The sequence below is a fragment of the Trichoplusia ni genome, chromosome 13 (assembly GCF_003590095.1).
Source record: "Trichoplusia ni isolate ovarian cell line Hi5 chromosome 13, tn1, whole genome shotgun sequence".
Taxonomy (NCBI): Eukaryota; Metazoa; Arthropoda; class Insecta; order Lepidoptera; family Noctuidae; genus Trichoplusia; species Trichoplusia ni.
In genome coordinates this window covers 8,658,730-8,685,930 of record NC_039490.1, presented here as the reverse complement: position 1 = coordinate 8,685,930, position 27,201 = coordinate 8,658,730, and the positions used below count along the sequence as shown (strand labels likewise).

At 35.8% G+C, this 27,201-nt stretch overlaps 2 protein-coding genes across 2 annotated transcripts; one reads left to right on the top strand and one right to left on the bottom strand.

Annotated features, from left to right (window-relative positions):
- Positions 1 to 417: 417 nt before the first annotated feature.
- LOC113500353 lies at positions 418 to 4,897 on the bottom strand. The gene is made up of 8 exons (XM_026881112.1): positions 4,335 to 4,897; positions 3,992 to 4,083; positions 3,741 to 3,865; positions 3,099 to 3,215; positions 2,495 to 2,682; positions 1,941 to 2,048; positions 1,430 to 1,863; positions 418 to 1,291 (listed from the first exon to the last, which is right to left on the bottom strand). The coding sequence occupies exons 2-8, from the start codon at positions 4,039 to 4,041 to the stop codon at positions 520 to 522; spliced, it is 1,794 nt and encodes a 597-aa protein (XP_026736913.1). The 5' UTR covers positions 4,042 to 4,083; positions 4,335 to 4,897; the 3' UTR covers positions 418 to 519.
- Positions 4,898 to 9,081: 4,184 nt separating this feature from the next.
- LOC113500231 (beta-3 adrenergic receptor-like) lies at positions 9,082 to 13,994 on the top strand. The gene is made up of 3 exons (XM_026880940.1): positions 9,082 to 9,159; positions 9,761 to 9,979; positions 10,111 to 13,994. Exons 1-3 carry the CDS (start codon positions 9,082 to 9,084, stop codon positions 11,212 to 11,214), a joined length of 1,401 nt encoding a protein of 466 aa, XP_026736741.1. The 3' UTR covers positions 11,215 to 13,994.
- The last annotated feature ends 13,207 nt before the right edge of the window (positions 13,995 to 27,201 follow it).

The window sequence follows — 27,201 nt, the reverse complement described above, 5'->3', positions numbered from 1 at the left end:
AAATGTGCAACAGAGTTTATTTACAGACCCACACATGAACGCACACACACGATAACATTCATGCAAATAGAAACTACTAATACCCTTTCGAATGTTATTCGTGCGATAACACGATTAATGGACATTGCGAAACAGATGGGAATGTTAAGAAATGTTCAGTAAATGTTGTGGGAAATGGGATTATTGACTTTATTGTTTCAGCATAAGGTCGATAACCCGTAGTAAAACTGAAAAGGTCAAAGGCAGGTAGCGGTAAGGATTTGATACTGAAATAATAGCAAAATATAACCTTAAAATTTCAAAACATTTCGTTACTGGGATTTTTTAGTCCATACATTTATTTTGTGACTCTTTTGTAGTTTACAAAGTCACAATTTGTTCAAGCTGAAAAGATATAAATGAAATCAAAATATAAAATTGATTTAACCATTTTACTAAATATCACAAAGACGAAACATAATAAGACATTGTTACAGTTGACAAGAAAACATTACAAGCAAAAACAATTATAGACAAAAATCACGTTAACGTAGATTCTAGCAATTTAACGAAACTTGAAGATGCTGGGTTTCTTAACAATCCGGCTTCACCTAAACTGATGCTAATACTATTTAATAATTCTGCTGTACTGAGAGTGGTTTGTCTGGCATCAAACACCTTTGGTTTGTCAGTCACGTATTTACTCAAAACAATTGTACGTTCAAAAGGTTTTCTTTTTGTAATAATTTTGATCTTTTTGCTTTTGGTCAAAGGATTTGCTTCGTGTGTTGCATCTTGCCATAGAAGTGGGATTTTAGATTTACTTGTTGTTATTAAACGCTCGAGTAATATATTACTACCTTTACTCTCAATTTCATCTGATGATTCATCAATAGTTTCTCCTTTATTTGCTAAAGCATATTTGGGTATATCAGACGGCAAGCTAAACTTACTTATTTTTGCTGAACTTTTGGGATTGGCATTTCCATCGATATTTCTTACGAGGTCGACTCCTTTTACAAGAGTCATATCATTCTTATGTAAATCCTCATCAATAGCCAAACCAGACTTATTTGTAACGATTTTATCTATTGTATTATGATTATTTTTGTCATTACTTTTAGTATCTGTTGTATTATTTTGAGCGATTAAATCTGTAGCACTTAATTCTATTGAATCTTCTGAGTTACTAGCAAGTGGTTCGTAGACTACACTACGTCGCCTACGAACAGGAAGCCCTTTTATTTCATCTTCATATTCTTCTTCTGATGGTTTTGATCCTAATTTATAAATATCTTTGAATTCACTTTTTCTGAAAGAAGAAAAACATATATCTAAATAATTGTTCACACTTATTTCATATCTTCGACTTTAATGGATAAAAACATTTTGAAAAGACGCTAAATATTGAAGATATAATGATATTAAAATTAAAAAATAGAACTCTTACCCTGGTGGTTCGCCTTCTAATAAGAACTTGTCATTCAGTAGTACCGAGTCTTTATCAAGGTTGTCAATCAGCCTTGATCTGGACGGCTGCTCCGGTATCTCCATTTCTGTCGTTCTTGTCGCAAAACTAATTGGTGGTACGTCCATAGTAGGCGTCGTTTTCGATGTCCTTCGGGGCCCTAAGTTCATGGTTATTGGTGGAGGATACGTTGGTGATAAAACAGCGTAATCAGGCATCTGCTGCCTATTGAACAAATCAGGTCGTTTTGGTATAACCCAGTTCTCACGGGCTCCTATACCTTCATCAGGCACACCTTTTCGTGCGGGCTGTACATCTCCTGGTTTTATCGGCCAATATCCCATCATTCGTCTGCCGCTGGGCAACTTTGGGTCCAGATACATAGGGAAATTTTGGTTATTCATGTTATATGTAGCCTGTGAAATCAACATATTTAATTATTATCACATTTAACAACGATTATTATTTAAAAAATAATCTATTATGTGTTTACCAAGGGCGAATACGTAGTTCCAGACGAAGCCATGTTTCTTCTTGCGTCAATTATGCTTTGTATTGCCTTCATGTGGTCTAAGGAGCCAACAGGAAACTTGCTATATGTCTGAAATAATGTAGCTATTAATTAAAATATCATCCTAATTTGACTTGAACGTTCTTGGTCTCGAGGTACAAGACTGAATAAGTTCATACCACCCATAGTACTAAAGCTAAATAAGTGAGAGTTTTTTTTTTAATAACATTAAAATTGTTCTTTCATAAAGTATAAAAATGATTTCATCAACTAAATCAATACAAACTTGACTTTTGTAAAAAAACTTATTGTTGCATCAAACGAATTAATGAATAAAGCATTCAAAACGAGGACAATGCTTAGTTAAACTCTAGAACTGGCACAATTTTGGATCTGTTGTTTTTGGTATAAAGGTAAAGCGTATTTTTAATAAGACGTTCGTTAGTTAGTTAACACGTAGATACTAATGAACACGAGATCACAAAAAATAATAATTTCGGTAGTGTATATTGGTTTCTTATAATAATTTGGCTTACATCACCCATCTCCACGTCATCAGTGATCGATGCTGGCGGGTTCGTGGTGATGACCTGAGGCCTTGCTGTGAGCTTCATCAAGGACCCCTCGTATTTGTTTTGATCATCTGCTTCGAATACTGAATCATCCAATCTTCGACCAGATTTTAAATTAGCTGATTCTTCATCCTCCGAAGCTCCCGTCACCACTGTAATAATTTTAATTATACTTAAATATTTTTATGACACAGTAATGATTATAAGTAAGTTTGATTAAATATTGCAAATATACCATTCATTAATAAGGCCACAACTTTGCAATAAATAACAAGTTGAAAACAACACTTCTTTGAAATCATAATAAACCGGTCAAGTGAGAGAAGTCCCGTACAAATGGGCTACAGATAAACAAAGCAACTGATTAATAAATAAATTTGTGACGGAGAAACATTCCAGTGGTTTTAGTCGGTAAAAATACGGCACATTGCTTCCACTTCCTTAGGGCCAAGAAAGACCATGAGGATTTCTACCGGGTTAAAAAGAAATAGACACGCCAAGATCTCTCGTTTACTGCCATTCCTTCTACTATCATTTCTAACATCAATGATAGAAATAAATGGCTTACGGTTATCCGATTTAATATGTCCGGCGACGGGCATACGGCCGGCTCGACGCCAGTCCATATCATCTGCTATCTCATCATCGAACACACCTCGCTTCAGGTAGATAGACACGTTCGTCTCTGGATAGAAAGAAAAAGATAAATAAGTTCCTCACCAAAAGCATGTCTCTTAAAATATTTCGTCTTCGTCTGAATGGCATATTACCAATTTGATGGCGCGATAAATCTTAATGGATAAACCATTAACTTTTATCGTGCTATCGATTATGTTTATATTCGGGAACAACGTACTGGAGTACGTAATGTATTAAGTAGTCTTTCTTACAGCATTCATTCGTTTGATTATGCAATGAAATGTAAGCCATGGCTGAAAGTAAAATGTATTACTTTGTAATGTAGAACATTAATTTTTAAGTATTTGAATTTTCGCTTTTAGGAAGACTGAATGCATAAACTACATCCAAAAATGATAAAATGTAGGAAAAGCTTCGTTTAAGGGCCATTTTAGTCTAATTGTTCCTATCCGTGAGGATAACCCTTAAAGTTAGAAATTTACATCTGTGGGAGAAAGACATCGCGCCACATGGCGTAGAGCGGCGTCCTTCTTCCACAGCTTCTCACTTCAACAGTGATGGCCGTTCTCACCCTTTAAGTCGATGTACTCAGCAAGCGAGTAGTTATAACCCAGGGCGATTCCTGACATGGACGATGTGAGCATCACGCAGCAAACTGCAGAGCTGATACAGCAAGACATTGTAAATGTCCATAATCTGTGCAAAGAAACAATTCCATGCTGAATTCAGATTTATTATTACAGTGCTACGGTTTAATTTAAATTGAGGACTTTTCCAAGAAAAAGCACTTAGTTCTGAATATTTTTATTTCTTAAAAGTTACCTTTGGACAAGATCTATCACCCAACCGCAGCAAGTGAAGATGCAACACATTTTGATGGATTAATTTCATTCCCATTTAGACAAACACAACACCTTAAACAAACATTGAATATTAGAAAAAACTATACAAAAGTGGACAGAGATAAGTTGGTCACATATCAATATTTAAAATTGCCTTAACCCTCTATCAATCGCAGCGAACCTCTATAGCCACCTACATAACTTAGGACAAAGTTGAGCAAAAGACTTGGAAGACTCTTTACATCAAGAATTATCTTAGAACACACTTTCAAAACCTGGAAGCACTGTACTCACGCGTATTCCTCTCGTAGCTATATACTCACAATTTAGAACACTCTCATTTGGAAGAGTCGATGTGTTTACGTCGACTCGATCCTCATTCCTTTGATTTTGATCCTCCTGGTCATATTACTGAATTAATTTCTAGAATCCTGGACCATGTATTGTAGTGCCATCAATTTCGAATGACAAGACGCGTCAGCCACACCATAATGTCTTCAAATTCTGCACCAAAACGTTTGTAGCAAAGAGGTTTTGGTATTATCATCTATGGATTTGTGTTTGCTCCATAGATATAAGATGTATGTAGCGTAAGTATCTAAATAATTGATCATATAATAATCATAAAATGAAGCTTTGATAAGATCTCTTACTGCTTTGGGTACTTAACCAAAAATATAGCACTGTGCTTAACTAAACACTTTTTATTCAACTTTCTAAGGTGAGACGCTGATGCCGAGCTACGGCTAATGCTCCATTAAATATGTGAGATAGATAATGATAAATTCAATTGCCTTTGTCTCACAATTACGTAACTGATAATTGAAAACATATCAATTCAAAAATAATCAAAGACAAATTAGATTTACGTAAGATCTATTCGTACGAGTACTTTACGTACACATTCCGTAGCAATAAAGCTAAGAATTATTTTTTCTAAAATAATATTACTGTAGACTCTGATTGTAGATTGGCAAAACGTGCTCAGAACTTCTGAATAAGTAAAAAAGGTCTAGTTAGTTCTTGAATACAGAATGAGCCGCAAATCGGTTATATCCAGTATCTTACAGGACCGAAAAACAAAATTCCTTTTTTTGCTAACATGATTGGCATTTTATGATTTTTTTGCCTATACCTTTATGACATACATTTTCCTTATTGAGTAGGTTTTTATTCAAATCCGTAGGATGTTATTACACAATTATAACATGTTATTTACAAGGAAATGCCGTAAAGATATTACATTTTTTACTACGTGTATAAACCTTCTTCCAATACCTTCTTATATGTATATCTTTAGTTACGAAACGAGTTTGACTCTAAGGAAAATCTTAGAGTTAATGGAACATACTAAATTGTGCGGCATAAAAGGCTACCAAACTATCCTGTCAATTGTCCATACGCTTAGATCAAATGAGAGGTCAGGATAACCTAAATCTTTTTAAAGTTGTCCATAAAAACATTTAAAATAGTACCGCAGCTGTGACTGCCACTCTTTTAAGACAACCAAACTAAATGTGATGAATTTCAATTTGGAATTCTCTCCAACAAAGAATATGGTCATTTTATCTCGACACCCAAAATCAATCGCTAGCGTATCTAAAGCGTTTTTTAAGTCTTTTTTACCCAGGCCCTATCCCATATTATTTACAAACCTGACAGTCAGTTTCAGAAATTCGTATCACAAATTCTAAACTGTTATTTAGATAAGATGTAAATATTAAATTGGATGGTACACGCTCTATTACAGTTTCGCTTGTAGCCATCACATGGTGCGTACGGAACGCTACGTTCAAAAGGGTTAGTTGGGTACGCCACAGATATTAATTCGCCGGCCAGTGTTCAAAATGGATTGCTTTTGTAGATACTAAAATAATAATTTCGTAAGATTTCAATTGAAAACGTTAGGTATGTGTTGTATGCAAACCTTTTTGCCAATTGTCAAGATAAAAATAGTAATTAGGTATGCAAGTGTGTAAATCTCTTTTTTTGAGATTTTCATGATAAGATTTTATTTTTATTTTCCGTTTACCTAACTTAAAACCATCTTTACCGGTAAAATACCTAATGCGACAATGTCGGCACACTAAGTTTAAAAAAATAGAAACAAACGTTGTAAACCTAGAAAAAAAACTAGACCTTTATTAAAAAAAAACAAAAGCACGCATCTCAAGATATAAATATTAAAAAAAGGAAAACAATATTTATGTTTCCCGCTGACATATCAGTGCTATAACAGTATATAAAAAAATGTGCCCGCCGATGTGAAAACCTGCTTATTTTATAATCCCATAATTACTAACCACATATAACACTAATCAAGTAATACTAACATTAACCCTTCAAACGCTATAAGAGCTCTTAATAAATAACATTAATTATGTACCAATAAGTAAAGCCCGTGCCGTATATGGCGTGGGTGGTATCCGGGTCTGTCGGCCCCGGGTGAATCCGGGTACGGCAACAAGTGCTAATGGAAGGTACGATTCGGCTCGTGACCCGCAGAATGACTTATTGTACCTGCAGGAAGCAAGCCTGAAGTGCGCTTGACACGTAAAGTATGTGAATATTTTGGGAGGAATGTAAAAACCTTGAATTATTTTTAACATTTTATAATAGACCTTGCTCTTAAGAAGGCTAATGATAAAAGTAGTTTTCGCGATTCGTAAGATACAGTCTGGTGACATACGGGCGAACAAACAAACGGAATCGGATTTCAATACCTTTTTGGATACAGAACCGCCGTTAAGAATTCTTGCTTTCCCAAACAATTAAAAAAAAACTTAAATTAGAGATTTCATTCCTGAAGATCTGAAGATTATTTCATTGTCATCATTATTAAAATGATGACCAGGTTTCCAAAACTAATCAAGAAATTGCTAGAAATAGGCTATAAGATCAAAACACAAAGCGCTTGTGCTTTTAGCTTCACTAGCCTAATTAAACCCTACATCAAAATATGTGGTCAAACTAACTTCGAAGTTGAGTCAAACAACAATATATGTACATTCAAACCAATAAACCGTATTTATCCAACGCCTTTCATGAACGTACAAAGCAAAGCACTTGAGTCGAGGTATTTTATTGTATTCTACTTGTTTTACATTATTGTAGAGGGCGCCCCTGGACGAGCGCTCTCTTAATATTTTATAGGCAAAGGTACTCAGACTAACCGCTAGGGCTGCTAAATTGAGGTTTTGAGACTAATTTATGTTGTAAACTTAGGAATTTATATGCGAGTTTGTTTATGTTGTTGTTTACAGCAGTTGGAACTAGAATAGAGTTGTTTTAAGGTAATTGTGAGTTGTGCGGTGTGATATATGATGACAGGTCATCACGGTAACAAAAATATTTACTTTAGTACATTGGCAAAGGCTTGTGGTGGAGAAAATGATGCCACTAATGTGTTGTAATGTCGTCTAGTTGCTAGGCAAAGTATGTACATATTTTTTTGAGTTTGATTAGTTTGTAAATATTTTAGCATATAAAGCATTTATTTAGTTGAAAACAATTTATTTATGTAATCTTATACCCTAAGGAAAAAAGTTGGTAATAATAGAATCTTTTACTCTTTAAGCACGGTACTTTTCGAAATACTTGCTATTTATCCTGATACCTGTAAACTCAAAACAAATAACCACACTCACAGTTTTTTATCGAAATCATTTTAGCATGATAATTAATCCCTCTATTTTGTGTTTATTGCGTGGCAACCCTATAAGTAGTGTTCTACTCCTGACCCGTAAAGTTCCTGTTGTACCATACGTGCGGAACCCATACATATGAAACAGCTGTTTCAACCGAAACCAATTATTGGAAACATTCATTATGGAAGAGTTTGTTTTCCGATTCACAAACACAATGTAATAACAATAGGTAATAATAACACGTATAACCTTGCCTGGCCATTTGTTATCGACAAATAATATAAATATACAACGTGTATCAGAATAAATACAAAACCTTTCAAGGGGCCATTGCACTCATCATTTTAAACAGTCTTTATCACTAAAATAATAATTATTATAATCGCAAAAAAGATCTGGGCCCACGGCTTAATAAAATGTAGGTACTGAACAATATTATTTTTTCGTTTGCCATGTTAGTCCCACTGTAAAAATTGTTCATAATGATGAGTAAAATGACAGCTTTCAGTAAAATGCGCTTATTCTGTTACTCGTTGTATAGTTACATGGATTTTACCTACAGGAAAATTCTTAGCATATTTGACTACCAACATTATAAAGCGAGTATCTTCTAAATAGTTACGTTTTCTATATGTAACACTATAAAATTAATTGATTTATACGTACTTCCCAGCTAAGTTATTAATATACCCTGGAGAGTATTTACTTGGAAGTCTGCGTTTCACAGAAATCTTCCAGGTTCTAAGCAATAAAGGGAATTATAAAAGATCGGAACAAAAGAGAGTTAGGTTTCGTAAGACGAGCGAGGAATAAGTGGGTATTCATGTTGCTCTCACAGCGCCATTGTCGCTCTCCATTCCACGTATACCTCCTTCATATTGTACGCGGCTGTTAGAAATAGTGCACTTTACAGCTAAATACGTAATGCTGGTGACATACTTGAACATTACCTCTTTGTAGCGTAACGATCGTGGAAATCCTCGACGCTGTTCGGCGAAATGATGACAGCGAGTAAGAAGCTACAACATTTTTTTTAAGTTAAATTCTAATGCGACTTCTAATAAGGTTGCATGCAATGTTTAACGCTATCTTGGAGGGGGTATCAAAAGCACTATTTCGTTAAACGTTCCACGCTCCTGGAGAGGAAGAAAGAGACAGAGCGAGAGTGAGTGGCATTCATTTTTTTTTTCACATTTTCACTTCTTCCGCGCGTTGGGATGCAGCACACTTTTTTTAAATAAGGGCCGTATTATAAAGAAATTCTGTTTTTTAAATTTTCGCTTCGGGAAAGTGTGACGTTGTACCTACACTAAATGCATACCAGAAATATATACTAGTAAATAAATACTACTAAATAATTTTTGTGTTACAAATAGATGCTCTTGTATCATCATCATTATACAACCGTACACAGCAGTATTAAATGGGAGACATTGTTAGCAGTGAGTTACGAGAATTAGCTCCGCGATATGAGAACACGCATACGCGGTGGAAAAATCACGTACCTACTCCTTTATTAAAAATACACTGTATTTTTTACCTGCTTTTCCAATATGACCCTTCTGTACCAAAACATAAGGTTAGAATACCAATGATCGAGTGCGAAATTGGCAGTATTGTTTGGATGTTTATGTCTGTTTACCTTTGTTATCTTCCTGCCACGTTGACTTGAAAAGGAGAGGCAATCAAATTCCTGCGTGAGAAAGAGAGTTCAAAAAGATTCCTACGTGAAGGAACATTCGTTTAATAAGTATTACAACGATTCGGTGGTAGTGTTTTGTTTTCCTATATGATCGCCTCACCTTAGTTGCTTCTAATTTTGGTATGTAGCATTTTAGTATTTTTTGCAAGCTGTTTATCAATTGTTGACTTCATAAAGAAAAATAGTTTTCAAGGGATATGTAATTAAACAATTCTTACATTACATAATCTGAGGCCTATCTAAAGTCTTATTCAAAGTGGTCGTTTTTTGAATAAGACCATTGCAGGCCATTGCTATAGATGGTGCATTAAGCCGCGTCCGTGAACGTCCTGTTTCCACAGCCACAATTTTGAGGTTCTGATTTTAAGCTAGCAAGGACTGAGTTCTTTTTGTTTTCCAGCCAGCATCAGCATCGTCAGTGTTGCTGGTGCACTTGGGCGCGGTGGGCGCGCTGGCGAGTGGAGCGGCCTTGTGCGGCGGCGGCGGCGCGTGCGCCTGCAGCGCGCTGCTACACGCCCTGCACCCGCTGCAGCTGTGGACCGTCTGCGGACTCCACGCTGACCGCGCTGCTGCCATCGCTGCGCCTCTCCACTATGCTGCGATTGTCTCCGCTAAAAAAGTAAGATAGAGAAAAGGGTGCATATGATTTGGGAGAGACTACATGAAACCTTTAACGAAAAGCAAGACTTGAAAATTATTTTATAGTTAATACACAATCATTGTAATACTTATCAGTTCGTTTATCTGCAGGTGATGATTTGCGTAGCAAGTGGTTGGGTGGCGACAGCAGCACTACTGGCTCCACTGGCAGCTGCCCAGCCGCCGCTAGCGTACAGCGCTGGTCTCGGCGGTTGTGCCCCTGACTGCAGCGCCGGTCCTGCTGCGCTCAGTTTCTGTCTCGTGTACGCACTGCTCACATTACTGCTACCCGCAGCACTGGTGCTATTGTGCAGCCTTAAGATACTACGGATCGCACGATACCACCGCCACAGGATTGCGGCTGCCATATATGAAGTAACCTTATCGGCCCAAGTAACAGTTACACATCAGAGAAATCCCTTCTCCCCACCACCGCCACCTCGTCGACGAGCTCTCTCGGCAGTATTGCAGCCGCTAGGGTCATTGGCCATTTTGTATTTTCCTTACTACTGCGTCTTGATATGGCCAGCTATAGCAGTGCCACCGCAATCAGTAGCCGCGCTAGCAGCAGCTCTGCTGGCGGCCGCACCACCAGTCAACGGTATTCTTTATGGTGTTCGGAGTCGAGCCCTTCGAGACTCACTGAGGAATTATAGGAGAAAAAGAATGACCAAAAGCGAGGTAACACAGGAAATACAGGCACGAACGCCCAGTGCCTGCGGGTCACGGCGACCCTCTTTGTCGGCAGGATCTGGGTGTATCCGACCTCCAACAACCAGGAGGTTATCTGACGCCGCAGCAATGGGCTCTCGGGGATCAGAACGTCCTGCTCAGCGGGCAGCGTCCTGCAACATGCTGCAGGACTCACAAGAAGAGGAGGCACCGCGGCCGCGAACATCAGCCATTCCAATAATCCGAGCGCCACCACACGTGGTTCTGGGTCGCGCGTTAGGTCTAGAGGAGATGGGCGGGCGTGACCGGCGGCGGCGGCAGTCGCCCCGCATCACGGTGACGCGGGCCATGTCGGACGAGAGCGAGTCCCCGACGCGGCGGCCGCTGTGCCGGCAGCAGTCGCGCTCGAGCGGCGCGCTGCTGGGCGGCGTGCCCTACTCGCCCGCCATCTCCGAGCACGTGCACCTGGACAGCCACGCCGACGAGCAGCTGCTGCTCACCTGGCCGCAGGGCAACGGCCACGAGAAACACGACGCTTTATAAAACGGGTATTAAGCTTAGAGTAGTCGCTGATGTATGTGCGTGTAAAAAGACAATAACTAAGTGTGCGAAACGAAGTCGAGGCAGCTTCGATGTTTTGAGATGTTATTTTTGATTGCTTCGTCCACCCGTCTCTACTCGACCTCCCCGGACGGTGACCAACTAAGAAGTTTCCTATTACTATTTACAACTGTATCGTAGGCGTTACGATTTCTCCTACAGGGTTCCTCCATATCGTTAGCTTTACCTACTGAAGTATTACTTTAGTGTATCGTAAAGATAATTTCCGAAATATTCCATAGGTTTAGAGTGATACGAGATTTTGTTGTCTTATTTTTTATAACTGTTTACTTTAATTATTTAATTTATGAAGCTTTTAAGTAACATTTAGTGTAAACAATACCAATCGTTACAAAGGTAACGCAAACGAAGCCAAATATATTTTGATAGTCTTCTTAACTCTCAATATAATTGATTGCAGTCCGATTGGCCACGTGTTATGGATTTATTACCCGGCAGTTATAGTTTGTATAGTATTTATCGATGAACCGAGTTCATTGGTGCGTTTCTGCCGGCATAAAGTAGATTTAGGTCACATGATGTCACAATATAATAATAAAACATTGAAATTATATTTATATAAATAATAAATAACGATATTATAGTTGTTAGGGATGGATTTATATATAATGGGCAAAGCTTGAAGGTTGATACCGTAGATGTGTTGTTTATATAACTTGAGTTTCGAAGACGGCGTGTGCTTGAGCTGTATAACAATATGTAGAGTACATGTCGTTTGCTGATCCTCTCGGGCCTAAGAACATGGTCTATATAAGTTGTTTGTGCACATAAGTTTGTTATGTAATAGATAGTTTACAAACGCAACGCTTGTACGCATCGCTGCCGTCCAAGTTGGGAACCCCTGTGACTTGTATAGCGCAAAACGCTTACGGTAGATCTCACCAAACTTAAATTGACTTTGAGATTTATTAACAACATAAATAATTAACTAAAAATACGCTTAGGTTCAAACTTCACAAAGTCTGACTATAAAGCATTCTCTATTCAGATAGGATCACGTCGTTGAACCAAAAAGAAAACAATAAACTTTCTTAAAAAGTATTTAATGTTACAACTGAAATCATATCGCAATCATATCGCAATTTAAGTTTAGTGGAATCTAACCATACTTTTTCTCAGAAATTTGATTTCCCCGAAATCATTATTAAATATTTATGACGATATTCAATATTATTTTATCCAATTTCCCTGTAACCCTCAAGGGATGTGAAGAAAAAGATTATATTTCAAAATAAGTACCTACTCATTTCGCCGTGCGTGTATTTTTTCATATTAAAGCTTACGTGTTCACAAGCTATAGCATTACAAAGCGTTTTAACCATATTATATTCTTTTAGAAAGAGATAATGCTATCTGACTGAATATCACAATCCTTTTCTTTTAATACAATTATAATTTCATGACACTGACAATGTCATAATGCTCGCCCGATCTGAGAAGTTATTTTCGCATTTCTACTGCAATTGTATTCTTTGATAAACTATTCTTTACCATGTCTACATAACCTACTTCGTTATATAATACTCGTATATTTAATAAAATCTGTATTTATTTTAACGATACACACGCTAGTCTGTAAAACGCTTAATAAACTTTGAGGCCAATTAAAATTTTCGAAGTGTTATTAAAACTAAGAAATAATAAGTATTTTTGAAATGTTATTAGCACTGTTAAATTTACCCATAGGAAGGATTAAATCGTCTATATTACAACTTGTTATGTGTATTCTATAGCGATGATGTTCTTAAAGAACTTCAAAGGTATTGCCTATTTCAAATAATTTAAATCTTTTTGTTCAAGGGCGACACAGATGTTTACAAAACCCTTGTTAAACGCAGCGTCGCCGGGGTTTTTGATAAATTACAGTCGATACATTAATGACAACACGAAGTCACGTGATTTGTCGAAAGGAATTGTCATTCTCATACATTTCACAGTTTTTTATTCGTTCGCATTTAAGAATCAACTTAAACGATGATACTCAAATTTGCATAAGTCACGCGCGCGTCTTCTCTAGACGTAACTAAGCGTAGTATATTGCTCCATCTCATATTTGCATTGGAAATGACTTTGTTTTTAAAAGAACTGTACCGCGGGCCTACCCCTTTTAGAAATATAATCGTAGTTGAGAAAGAAAGAAGGCGATGCAAAAATTGAACTACAATAGCTTCAGCTTAGCTTCAGTTGGCGGTGCAGGTCTTTTTTAGTTGGTTCACGAATACACGCAAAACATCTGTGCTACCCTTTTCTGTGAAAAAAATATACCTGTCTCAGCATCATAACTATTAATTTTCAGAGAATTTCTATTTTTCTTTAAAAACCAAAGAACCCTATTTTATAATGCTTGTTAAAAAACAATGTTTCATTGAACCTCATGAATTTAAAATGTAGAAACAGTATGATAAAATTGCTTGTATATTGTGAAACATATTTTTTGATTCGCAGAAACCCCTAAGTTACGTATTTACTTAGAAAACGACAACATATTGTCTTTGCAATGTTTTCCTAGGAACGTGATGTAGTTCATTATGTGTAGTTAGACATAGATTTATTTATAAACAAAGATTTAAATGTCGTTGTTCGATGATAAATGTTTAAATAAAGTAATTACGAATTGTTATTCTAGTCAATGAGCTGTTGTTTTATGTCTGTGTTAATTTAAATTATGTATTAGAGATTAATTAAATGACACATGTAAGAGATTTTGGAGTTTTTTTTTCATATTTATTTTAACTGGTAGCAAAATGCATGATGCAATCTTCTTGAAAGCTAGCGTTCGACTGTACCTACAGCTGGTGTGAAAATTGCAGAAAAAGAAAACGAAGGAAGGGGAGTACAGGAAAGTAAACAGTTTTATACTACCTGCTACAGAAATATGTGAAAAAAACAGCTGACAAACTTGTTATTGCAAAACAAGTTAAAAACCAACGCAATGAGATTACCTTCAGTCAACAATTATCATGAACTACAAACGCAGATCGCTTGATTATCCACCGAATAAATATGCCAATAATAAATCCAACTGTTTAATCCATAAATTATCCCAATTGTGGCCCAATTGGCGGGTTTCCTACGATAACGTCGTAAAACTGTGTTTTATTACCTGGAGGTCTACTACCACGTCTTAAAAAATACACCAGCAATTGCAAAAGTGAGACAACGCACTAAATAGTATACTATATAGAGCGCTATCTTGCTCTCACGAATATGATATTCTTAATTTGAAAGTTGATAATAAGCCCCTAGTTACATCTTGCTATGAGGGTTACGGTAGGCGCCATTGTACGTGGGATGTTTCCCGCGAAAATTCACTTAATCGCGGCCTCTCAAATTCAATTAACCATTTAATTTGTTGGTTCTCCACTTATGAATGTCAATTGAAAGTTTTACGTTACACTCAGACCGAAACAAGCATATTGTTAGTCAGAAAAATTAGAAGTATACTTTGCCATGAGTTAGGAATTAGGAGTTATAAAATTAACTACGTAGGGAAGATAGTAGCTTATTTACAATGTTTTTGTTATAAAAAAGTTAAAAGCTCCAAAATCGATTTTTTAAGATGTTGAATTTTCTACAGGTTCAACGAACTATAATTTAAAAATTATTTCTAGTTCTTTTATAATACCTATTTAGTTTTTCATGTTTTCTTTATAAACAACAACAAATACATTGTTAAAAATCTTTTTTCACTTCACAATTCTATAAGAAAATCATTGAAATTGTGAATTCATATTCAACATTTTTCTCATAATTTTATTCTGAATTCTCGCCATTGCAGCCTCTTAGAATCATTGCAATTTGAATTTAAATTAGCAACTCAAAACTCTGAAAATAAATATTTGCCATTTAACATTATTTCTAAATTATTATTTCTAACATTATTTGCAATTAGATAAATGAGTTTTTTTTTCTTTTTTTTTCTTAGCAATAGTTATACAAAACAGTAACAGTAAACAGTAATTTAATTGTTTTTTATTTTTTAAAGCATTTGTAATTGAATTAATCCTTAACACACAGACGAACACTTTGTCTCGAGAATGTTAATGTTCATGACTGAAATTTTATTAATAATTGACTACAGTCATAAAATATTATCAGTGTTTTCTAATTCTCCAAAGTGCCCAGATATCATGGGCACTATAGCAGGTTATATGACAAAAAACTGTCCATAAACTAACGTCATGTACTCACCTGCTAAAGCGTTCTCTAAAGTATTTTTTAGTAACTCAAGTAACATCAAGTACAGCACATGAATACAAAATAAGTTTCAAAAATGCATTAAACTTTGCGTTCAAAATGCAATTTTGACAACGTCAAAAGTTTATATCCATTTATTTTATCACAGAACGCAACCACGACCACAGTTGAAAACCTCTAAAATTTAAAGGGAACTAATAGAAAACTAATAAAAACTACACAGATGTTTCGTACGTTTGTTCATTATAATGAAAGCCGTGAGTTTGAATCCAAAAAGGTTTTACATGTAATATTCATGAATGCGCACGCTATTACAATGGAAACTGAATCGCACTGAACTGTAGTTTGAATTTTATTTTTGTGTTTACAAAGAGATACAAAATAATCATGTCTAGAGAAGTTGTTAAGAAAATTATTTATACAGTTCCAAGTTCTTTTGTTTCAGCAGTTTTTTTATTGACTCCGAGATCAAAGAATTTAATCACATTGTCGCAAGGGTTTGAGAAAAATTCAAGTCACATGCACAAATACATCCAGACAGACCCAGGGCAAGCTGAATTTGACGATCACGCCAATGTTTGTCTTACCCGCGGATCAAACCCGCAACACGCCGCACTCGGTGGGTTTAGCGTGGTGACCTCAAACACTCGGCTATCCGTGCAGTCATTAATTTCCATCCATATAGGAGCCTCTTAAAAGGTTAAATTTTTAAGTAAGGTTAACTTTTTATCAACTTAGTGGAGGTGTAATGGTATTTCAATGCTTAGCTGGCATCTTCATGAGAAATAATAATAACGAGAAATATTGTTTTCCCCAATGAAATATTTTTGTACATCATCATCATAATCATCATCCACAGCCTTTATCCTCCTACTGCTGGGCATAGGCCTCCCCTTTCTCGTGCCAATTTCTACGGTCCTGTGCTAGCCTCATCCAGACTCGACCCGAGACCTTTATTATGTCATCAACCCATCTTGCTCCCGGACGACCGACGCTTCTTTTGCCTTGTCTTGGCCACCATTCTGTCACCGCCTTAGTCCACCTGCCGTCACTTCGTCTGGCCAAGTGGCCTGCCCAGGTCCACTTCAACCTCATTATTGTGAAAGGTGAATTTGTTCAAAACCTTTTTAGTGCTGATTATACCATAAATTTTATTCAATACTCACTATTTATATACGTATTTATTTCTTATTTCTCGTAACGTAACAATCAATAAGCAAGAGAGAAAACTTGTTTTACTTTTTTGAAGTAAATACTTTAAGTACGTAAATAGTTTTCCATTGCAAAAGAGTCCGAACACGTATACTGCGGTCGTGTGATCAAAAGAATTTTCACCGAGTTACATTTTACAGAAAAGGTTTAGTGAAATTACTTCAGCCAGGCTCTCAACTTCAACATATTCACTGCTTCGTTGGAATATCGTATTTTTCTTTAAAGTATGAAACTTAATCGGAAAAGGCTTTCATCGTTCCCCAGTGAGCTTTGATGCAATTTCATACCAATTTAATATTGGAATGCTAAAGCGGAGAGTTTCGGAAGACTTGCTTTGGCTTGTGACTTTACTTTGGTTCATTCAAAATATTAGAAATGCATTACTTTTTCTATTTCTACAATTTGTAAGTTTTATTCGTCAAAAATATATAATTAGAAAAACCCCCCACTAGACTCTCAGAAGAACTCTTACTCTACGTAAATCGCCTTTCAAAATCAAAATCGGTTTACCCTTTCGATAGCTACGACGCCATAGACAAACACACACCGAGACACTATCAACTTATAACGTCCAGACGTTCTTGCATTTTAAAGGAATGTCAAGCATTGATGCATATGCGACCATGCGAAATTGTAACATTGGCACATACACCATGTTCCAATTCACCCTTTTGCATACGAATCCGATAAGCAAAATCCACCGTCTCTCTGATTCGTCCCAAAGAGAAATAAACTTTATTTCAAATCCGTAGAGTTTATTTTCGCAATTCGTTTATATAACAGTATAAGTACGAAATAGCCTTTAGCTCTGTGCTACTGAATCAGTCTGCCAAAATGTAGTGAACGGAATTCCATCTCATATTGAGGCCGAGTTGCCGGCACGTTTGCTAACTTAACATGTAAATTAGTAACGTCTGCTGACCATAGTATAGTCAACCACAAAAAAGATCATTTAACTTTGACGTTATAAGATACATTTTTAATAATTTATGTTTTGGAAAATCTTTAAGTGCGTATTTGCCTAGGTAAATAAGTCACTTTACAAGGTCTAGCAGGTTGACAGAAAATCTATATAAAGTTAGTTAAAATCTATATACTAATATATAAAGCTGAAAAGTTTGTTTGTTTGTTTGAACGCGCAAATCTCAGGAACTATTGGTTCAAATTCAAAAAATATTTTTGTGTGGAATAGACCACACATCGAGGAAGGTTTTGAAGGTGGAAATAACAGGGCAGGTATAAACCAAAACTTATATCTTCTAACCACGCGGACGAAGTCGCGGGGAACAGCTAGTGTCTAAATAGTGTGATAGTATTAATAATGCTATCGACTGTTCCATAATTATGTTAACCAGTTTTTAATGGCCTTTTTTCTATAGTAACATCGAACACGTTAAATATATGGGGGTAATGTTATTTCTAACGTAAATAAGCTGTATGGCTTTCTTCCAAAAGTCCTTGAATACTGTCTACAGACAAATTTGTAAGCATGTGAATCACACTAACATTATAACTCTGAAAGTTTTTGAGCGTGTGTACGTTTGTTACCCTTCCACACCCAGACGGGTGAACCAATTCCAATGAATATTTTTATAATAACTATCGTGAGACTGATTCATTATTAAATGATGTAACTAGTCGGGCTACCCCGATAAATACGCGTAAGTAAACCGTTACATCATTTAATAACAATTTCAATGAAGTTTGGTGTGGAGATAGCTGACACCTTTGATTAACACATAAACATACTTTTATCCGGCTTCGTTAAATGTTATTGCAGCTATAACCGATATTCAGGCAGGCGAAATCGCGAGCAACACCTAGTATCTATATACACGGTGATTTTTTAGTCGTCTTACAAAAGCTGCCCAGTTCATGTATCCGACGTAAAATACCCCGAGGCACGATTTTTTTTTAAATCAACTAATATAATGTAAGTAAGTAGGTACGAAGAAAAATTTAACAAGAGAAATCTGAAATATACTCTTAAAAATGATAAAAACGCCGCCCCTCACCATTGTTACAAGGCTCGGACCGCGCTCGCAACAGAGCTGTTTCTAAAAAACTACGAATTGCATCATAATATTGAAAAAAATTGCATTTTAAATTTATTCAAATCTCATAAATACCTATTTTTTTATCATGAACGTGTTCTAGTCATTGGATACATGAACTGGGCTGCTTTTGTAAGACGACTAAAAATCACGGTGTATAACCAGTGACCTACTCTATCTTTCTCCACAGGAAATTCGTATCGTCTTGATATACATACATACAGACATCGGTACCTACACAAAGTTACTGAACGTGTAACAGTTTAACTAATCGATTTCTAGTGACCTCCTGTACCGGGGATGGGAAAAGCGCACGGAAAATCATTCATAGTGCAGAACAATGATGCTATGGTACCTATCGCATTGTAGGCGTATTAGTAGCTAAGCTGAGCATTGTATACGTGGTCTGTAATATCACCATTTGAGAGAAGTGAAGTAGGAATAAGAGATTTAAACATAACCCGGTTATATTTGAAACACCGTCTTGTATTTTTAGATGTATCGATTTTTTTCTTATCTATGTTAATATTCCGACGCTGAAAAGTTTATTTGTTTGAACGCGGTTATCCGGAACTGGGCCACTGGATAGCTCATTTATTAAGAGAGTCTAAAGGACATATAACGGCACAGTCGTCAGTATAAAAAAAAAACAAATCTTTGTGAAAATCTAAGGTTGCTGGTTAGAGCAAATCGGAAAGATTTCTACGAGATATTTTATTTAATTTATACTTAAATGCACACAGCAAACAAATGTAATTAAATTTGAAATAAAATGTACGCAGGTGACTAAACTTTTATTTGCGTAATTTAACTCAGAAAGAAGTCAAACTTACACCCAAAACAAGCTTAAAATGTACCAAAATATTAGTTCATTTATCCGTAGAATCGCACCTGATATACCTATAGAGATAGTCCCAGAGCAAAGCGACAATACACGGAAGCAGTAACTATATTTGACCGTGCTACACTGACCTAAAAAGCCTATTCGAAGGAACTATGTATGGCAAATATAAACATGACAAATGGGCAAACACACTGTGTTATATCATTCAGATACTACTAAAATAGAATTTTCAACGTACGGTTTTTAATCATAAGGTACATGTTCCGTTTTGCCATAAAATATTATGGATACTGGCGAATATTAATAGAAGAGGTAAAACTTTTTGGTTTTTTTTTTTTCGATTAAACGGGGCGGTGAAATATTTCAATAAGTTAGTTGAGACAGTTTTAAGAAGAGGTAGTTTAACAATTAAGTAATATACGTATATAAGATAGCACTATTAAAATGTCTACGAAAAAATCAGTTGGGACACGGGATGGACGGACAGACAGCTGGGCTTCTGACTTCTGTTTTACCCTTTTAGTTCGAAACCCTAAAAAAATATAAGTAAATTAATTGATTAATTTGTCAACCCAAGTGTATTTGTCTGTATTTTTCACCAAAAAATGTCTCTTTCACTTTGAATTGAAATACAATACCATGACATTTCACAACATCTTGGAGTGCAGTTCTGGCAGAAGTGACGTCATGATGAGCTAAAAGCCGAATATTGTAACATTATACAGCTTAAAGCCGCAGCTAAGTAGATCTCTGTCACTCAAAGGTGTAAGTAGCGATGGATAGAAATTTAAGAGCGCCTTAAGGTTTGACTTTTTTTATGTTATACCACATTTTTTGTCTATCTCTTTAGCAATAGGTACACGATTATGAAACAATTTTATCTATAAATTCTACATTTGTTAAGGAACTGTTGTTCGTCTAAAAGCTCACTTTAAAAATAAAATTTGGCTAAAAAACAATGTTAAGCAACTGTAACGATTACCAAACCAAATGTACCACTGAAATAAATCAGTCGTTTGTTTATTTATTTTTTAAAGAGACACTAAGATTATTTGGCGCGATGGGAGGTCATGCCCAGCAACTGGAGGACGAAGGCTGTGGATGATGAAGATTATTTACCTTTTTTTGGTAGGTAAGGCCATTGTATTTTGCAGTAAAATCAAATAAATATAAAAACTGTTTCGCATCGCTTCCAGTAAACAACAAAAATATTTTTTTATCATTCTACATTGGAATACCTACGGTTGAATTTTTATTTTATTCCTAACGAAGGATTGTTCTATTTTGTGTTTCAAATTGTTATATTTTGGCCAGGGTTAGTTACTGAATTGTTGCCAAGTTTAAACAAGATATACAAGCATAAACATTTATTAGCTTTAAGCTTTAGACATAAAATACATGTTAACTGCTAAACCAGAACAGTTATAAAACGGAATTCTTTATTTAAGCAACTTATTAGAAGTACATTATTGAAAAAACATTATGTGAATCCTGGTGATGACGTTCAGTTGTAGTTTCTGTTATTTTTTCATATTAATATTAAATTCTGTGCAATTTATCGAGCGATGGTGTCGCACAGAGACAAAACCTTATAAAAAGAAATCTGGTTACTTAATCATTGTACAGAGGAAGAATAAAAAGAAAGGTTGCACAGGACCTCTTAACAATACCGAACCTACCTCCATACTCAACCTATGAGGGGTTTACCATTATCTAAAGTAAGGTGGCTCCAGTTGTAAAAGCGATATAGCGCACTACAGAGTATAGAGCATCGTCCCTGTCTCACAATTACAAAAATCCCTATTTAAGACATGATAGCAGGTTCTGATAGACTAATGATCGAAGCGAACCGAATACTTCCCTATGTAACGAGGCTCGAATTTCATTGTGCCCATGTCAACATCGACTTTAAATGAACCAGGTGATTTGGCCCTGTGCTAGAAAATATAATGATAATAGACCTTATGGACACCTGATAAATCACCTAGTACAATGTGTATGGGAATGATGTCCTTGAACTTTTTGGAAATGTCACAATACGGTATACATAATATGGTTGTGGGACAAGTTTTATGGGACTTGACATGTTTTTATGGAAGCTCTGCATATTCGTAAATTGTTTTTTTATCGTAGGTATAGGTAGTTGATGTACAACGTGGTGTACGAGTTTAAACAGCTTCCGAAATGGCTTTACATACCCTCGACTATGGAATTTCTCTGTCAAGTCTTTTTTCACGACTCCTTAATGTATTCCGATGTTATTTTCAATGCCAACTAGCAAAAAGTTTCCTTCAAGATGAACTAAAAAATAACGACACATTGTTCTAACCTTAGCAATGAGTATTTATCGAAGTAACTTGCTTAGTATTTCAAACTAAAGCCTAGAAACACCAATTAGGCATCAAATTCCCGAAATGTCAAAACAACACAGTACCTAATATGTCACCGAAGACAACGGGAGTGATGGACTATACGCCATTCTGACACTGGAGGCCTACCACTGCGTCTAGTGTAATTGTGGAAGAGAGACACCGATCTACGCCTTATAGCACGCCATCTCGTTCGACTTGCCTCATTACCTTTGAAAATAAACGCTTAGACAGAAATTTCATCCAAACAATCGCCATTTATAGGATTTCTTCATAATCCCATCACTAGGGATTAACTTAGAATTTAATTAAGGGAAGCTTAAAACTTCCTTGATTAATACAAACGTGTGTTTTGGTAATCCGCTTGTTCAAATAAAATCTATATCATTTTGAATTATACGTATGAAATCCAGTCTCTTTTAAGAAAATTTGGTGCAAATACATAATATACTCATGTTTCATGAACTTTTCTGCTGTAAGTTTTGTACTGGGATTTTAAGATATTTCCCCTCGGAAAAGTATATCTTGGAATAAGTAGGTATGTTGCGTAACACGATGTGCTGTTACGTTAACACGGCTCGCGCTGGTATTATTTGAGACTGACAAATTGGCTCGCTTCGAATTACAAGACATTAGTAACACCATCTATTTGACACTGTCCTTACATAGTACCACGTGTTTGATTCTCTTCATGTATAAAATTATTACATGTCTTGTCTATAGGGAATTGTGCATCAACTTGAAACCATTAAAGTTAGATACCCTAGGTTATGGTTAAGCATTCCTGCCTGATTACCGGTAAAGTTTTGATTTGCGACCCAATCGCCACATCTGGTCAAAGGACTTAGGACTTCTATTGGGTCCGAAAGTAGTCAGACGATGCCAAAAAATTAGATAAGTAAACCATTATTTCAATAACAAATATATTAGTTAGGGTCTTAAAGAGTCTAGGACAACTAGCCAGTTCAGTGCTCATTGAAGTAAATATTTTTTTAATTTAAACTTTGATACCCAAGTCGTAGTAATTTTTCAGGTATAGATTATTACTAGCTGTTGCTCGCGACTTCGTCCCCGTGGGTCCCCGTCCCAGTAGTTCCTGAGATTAGCGCGTTCAAACAAACAAACAAACAAACAAACAAACAATCAAACAAACTCTTCAGCTTTATATATTAGTACAGACACGTAGGTTGCTTTCGATTTAATTTACTTAAAAAATAAAAATTATCTATACTTCTACGACTAATAGGAGCGAAGATACAATGGCAAATGTAAAAAAAACAGGGCTGGTATAAATCATAACTTATATCTTCTACCCACGGGGACGAAGTCGCGGGCAACAGCTAGTTGTTTTATGTATGTGCGACATGTAAGTACTATAATTATGACTAAATACATATATCAAACCGTGAAAGAATAGCTTATTTTGCCTCTTAATATTTTGTAACAGATCGGTCTCTGTGGGGGCCTATAAATAGGTATTAATTTAGAAAGGTACGCTTCTTTTCTTACTTATAAACAAAATTCATTCTGACTTTGAAAGCATGTTACACCCACATAAAGAAGTATTGCTCACAGCGCAATAACTGCTGTCTAAATTTATCTTGGATCATGAAATCGTTTTCTAGCTTAAGAGAAATATATTTTGTAAACGTTTCATATATTATATGCAAATAACCTGAAAGGTAGGTTTTAAAAATACTACGTATTACTTTTGCTAAGGTATTGATAATTCATAAAGATTTTCCTACTTTAATTATTTTAAATGCGGTGGTCGCAGATTTGATCCCCGCTTAAGTCAACGCATGTTATGAGCTTGTGTGTCTTATCATTTGCATGTTTATAATACTCCCAGCAACTTTCTTCTGAGCGAGATTTCTTTAGAGCGAGAGCCGTTTAAAAATACTGAGCAACAAATATTGTTTTCAATAAATTGACCAATAGCCTTGTCCAAAATGGCAACAGGCAGAGGCTTGGAAGAAGAAGAAGAAAGAGCTTATTATTTCTCTATTTTAGTATATTAGTATTTTCTCTTTTTGGCACCACCTATGTACTAACAATAAATATGTTTATTTTCCGATTGGCAAAAATGTGGTTGAACACTACAGTACTTGTAAACGTATTTTGTAACCTTATTTGCAAAATAAATTATCTGTATCAGTTATGTAATCCTGTATAGGTTTACAAAAATATAACCCAATTATTAAACGCTTTTAAGTGGGAATAACTAAGCCAATAAATTCGTACGACAAAATGAACGAGCATTGTCGATGACGACTAAAATGAAGGATTAAATTCTGCTTCAATTTACGCCAGCCAGTAATCCACAGAGAGAATTCAATCCCAATCAATAAATAATGCTTAGTGTGCAGACTGCAAGAGGAAGCGGTGTCCTCAATATCTCAAGTGACACGATCGCACATACATTGAAATACTAGACTTCCTTTCCACTTTATAACACGGTTGTTTGCAACAGAACATATTTGTAAAGCGACAGGTTATTCTTAATAAGACGTGTATAGTTTTTTTTTATATTACGCTTTTGTATTGGAAATATAAGATTCTCCGGGATAAAACCAAAAAAAGCTGAAATAAGAATCTTGGCTCATCACACAACGTTGTCATCAGCTGATCCGTTTTTGTTTATTAGGTATAGCGCTCATAAAAAAAAAACACGAGCTTACGTAGGCTTTCACGGCAGTCTTGAGGATAAAAATGAGATAGAAGGAGAAAATAAAACAAGGCCGGAGCTGTCAGGGTTTCGCTATTTAAAGCCCCAAAATCATCTGAAATATTCAACAACCACAACATATGTACCAGTGAAACAACATCGATATACGTCACGGCCAATTTTATTTTTAGCCAAGGAAAAAATATGTCTTAAATTTTTAATAAACTTAAAAAAATCACCTGGTTTAGCTCCTATAAAGCTACAGGTATTATCTGCTCGTTGGAGACGGATTTCCCCACTTGTCGCTCTAAGCTGCCCACTTAACACCAAGAGCCCTCCACTTTAAAACTGTATACTCTACTCTCGGAAAAGAATCCACATCTTACATGAGAATATGAAAGCTATTTGTCATTGTGAAATGAGTAACACATGTTTCAAGATTCTTATGTTACGATTATCAGATAAAAACACTATTTAATTAGCGACAAACTATGTTTTTGTTAATTCGAATAAAGCATAGAACCAATGCTGAAAATCTTAAATAAAATTTCTAGCTTATTTAAATAGTTTAAGGCTTTGTAATCTATATCTATACTTACTAATATATAAAGCTGAAGAGTTTGTTTGTTTGTTTGTTTGTTTGTTTGTTTGAACGCGCTAATCTCAGGAACTACTACGGTCCAAATTGAAAAAATATTTTTGTGTTGAATAGACCATTCATCGAGGAAGGCTTTAGGCTATAAACCATCACGCTGCGACTAATAGGAGCGAAGATACAATGGAAAATGTGAAAAAAAAACAGGGCAGATATAAATCATAACTTATATCTTCTACCCACGGGGACGAAGTCGCGGGCAACAGCTAGTTATCTATAATTTACCTACTGACCCGAGCATCCTAGGCCTATCTTTAAAATAAGAGAATACCTTATGTAACTTAAATATCGCAAGAAGTAGATAGGTACTTCTTAGCTTCTATTACTCTAAATTATGATCCACAAAATCATTAATTAATCAAGGTTAGATCTGAATAGCGAAATAAAATTGTCGTCAAATATTCGTCGAATCACGCAATAGACTCGTCCAATATATCAAGATTCTTATAGTCCTACAAAGTATACCTTCAAGTCAATACAAAAATAAAATCGGTGGAATGTACTCTGAGGGTTCTGTATAAATAGGTTAAAGAAAAACAATTAGGCACCCATCAAATTTATGACCGTGCCGTACATGTACTATTTTCCCACATTTTTATACACTGACTTTTCTTGTTTGTTTGTCATTGCGGTTGGATTTTTGCAACTCAATTTTGAAGCACTTTCCGATAAGCCAGCAGGCTGTAATTTTCAGGGTAGCTTAAGACCCGATGACAGTGTAATTTACTACTATACAAAAATCTGGACCCATTATGATAAATTTTTAGGACACTTAAAACGTGGGTGTTTTATGTTATTTGTTTCTACAGCGAGTACACCATCTGTGAAAATTGCAACTGTTAAACAGCGGTCTGGCAGACAGTCAGATAAAAGAGCCTTAGTAACCTTTCTGCTTTGACCTTTAGTTTCGGAACCCTAATACTTAGAACAATGAACGAAACCAAATAAAAGTCCGTAATAAAAGTGATTTACATGAAAATTGTTTTTATATGTCGTGTGTAGATCAAGTGCGTTGACCCGACTAGGTTTCATGTGAAGAATTTTTATTTCCATATCAATTCTGAACTGATATTGAAAAGAAACCTTGTAAAACGATGATTGTCGGAATATACATATTTAGCATGAATATGAATGTTAACTGTATAGAGAATAATTTCTAAAAGCCTTTCTTTTTTTTGGGTACCCCTTACCAAACTCCGTAATCAGACACCACTGTCTATTAGCCCAACCATCATTAGTCCTGAATCTCAAGAACCGTAATAGATGAACTGATTTCCTTTTCCACGGATAATGTATTTCTGTGGTCACTAAACAGCCATTAATAAGAATAACTACTGTACGTATTAAGCTACGAATGATACGATCAAAAATATGATGTTCATAACAAAAACAAGTTATTTTGGCACTTAGGTCTCTGGTCTAAAATTAACTTGCGTTACTTGGAGCCTCGTCAATACTTGACCTAGTAACATGGAGGTCAACAATTTGTCTACACATTGCGTCATAGCGTCACCCATATAAGCAAGCATTTCTGGACTCTTTGCCATTCCTGTGTACTTCAGAGCACCATCATTAGTCATTAGGCGCGCGGCCAGCATTCCTACCCTTCTGCATTCCATCCGACGGTGCGAAGATTAAACCCTTTGTCATTATGGCTAAGCGGCAATCTCTTACTTATAAAAAATAAAACATAATAGCTTCAATTTTGCAGTGGTTGTACAGATATTCAGACATATTTCAGTACTAGAAAGTTCGGGCAGTTAAAAAAGATTAAGAATTAAGAGGAAGTGGAATAATTTATATCTACTTTTTAGGATTCTGTGACCAAAGGGTAACAACGGAACATCGTCCGTCTGGCTGAATCTCCTGAGCCATTATACCTAGACTAGTTTAAACTTTTACTGATGATG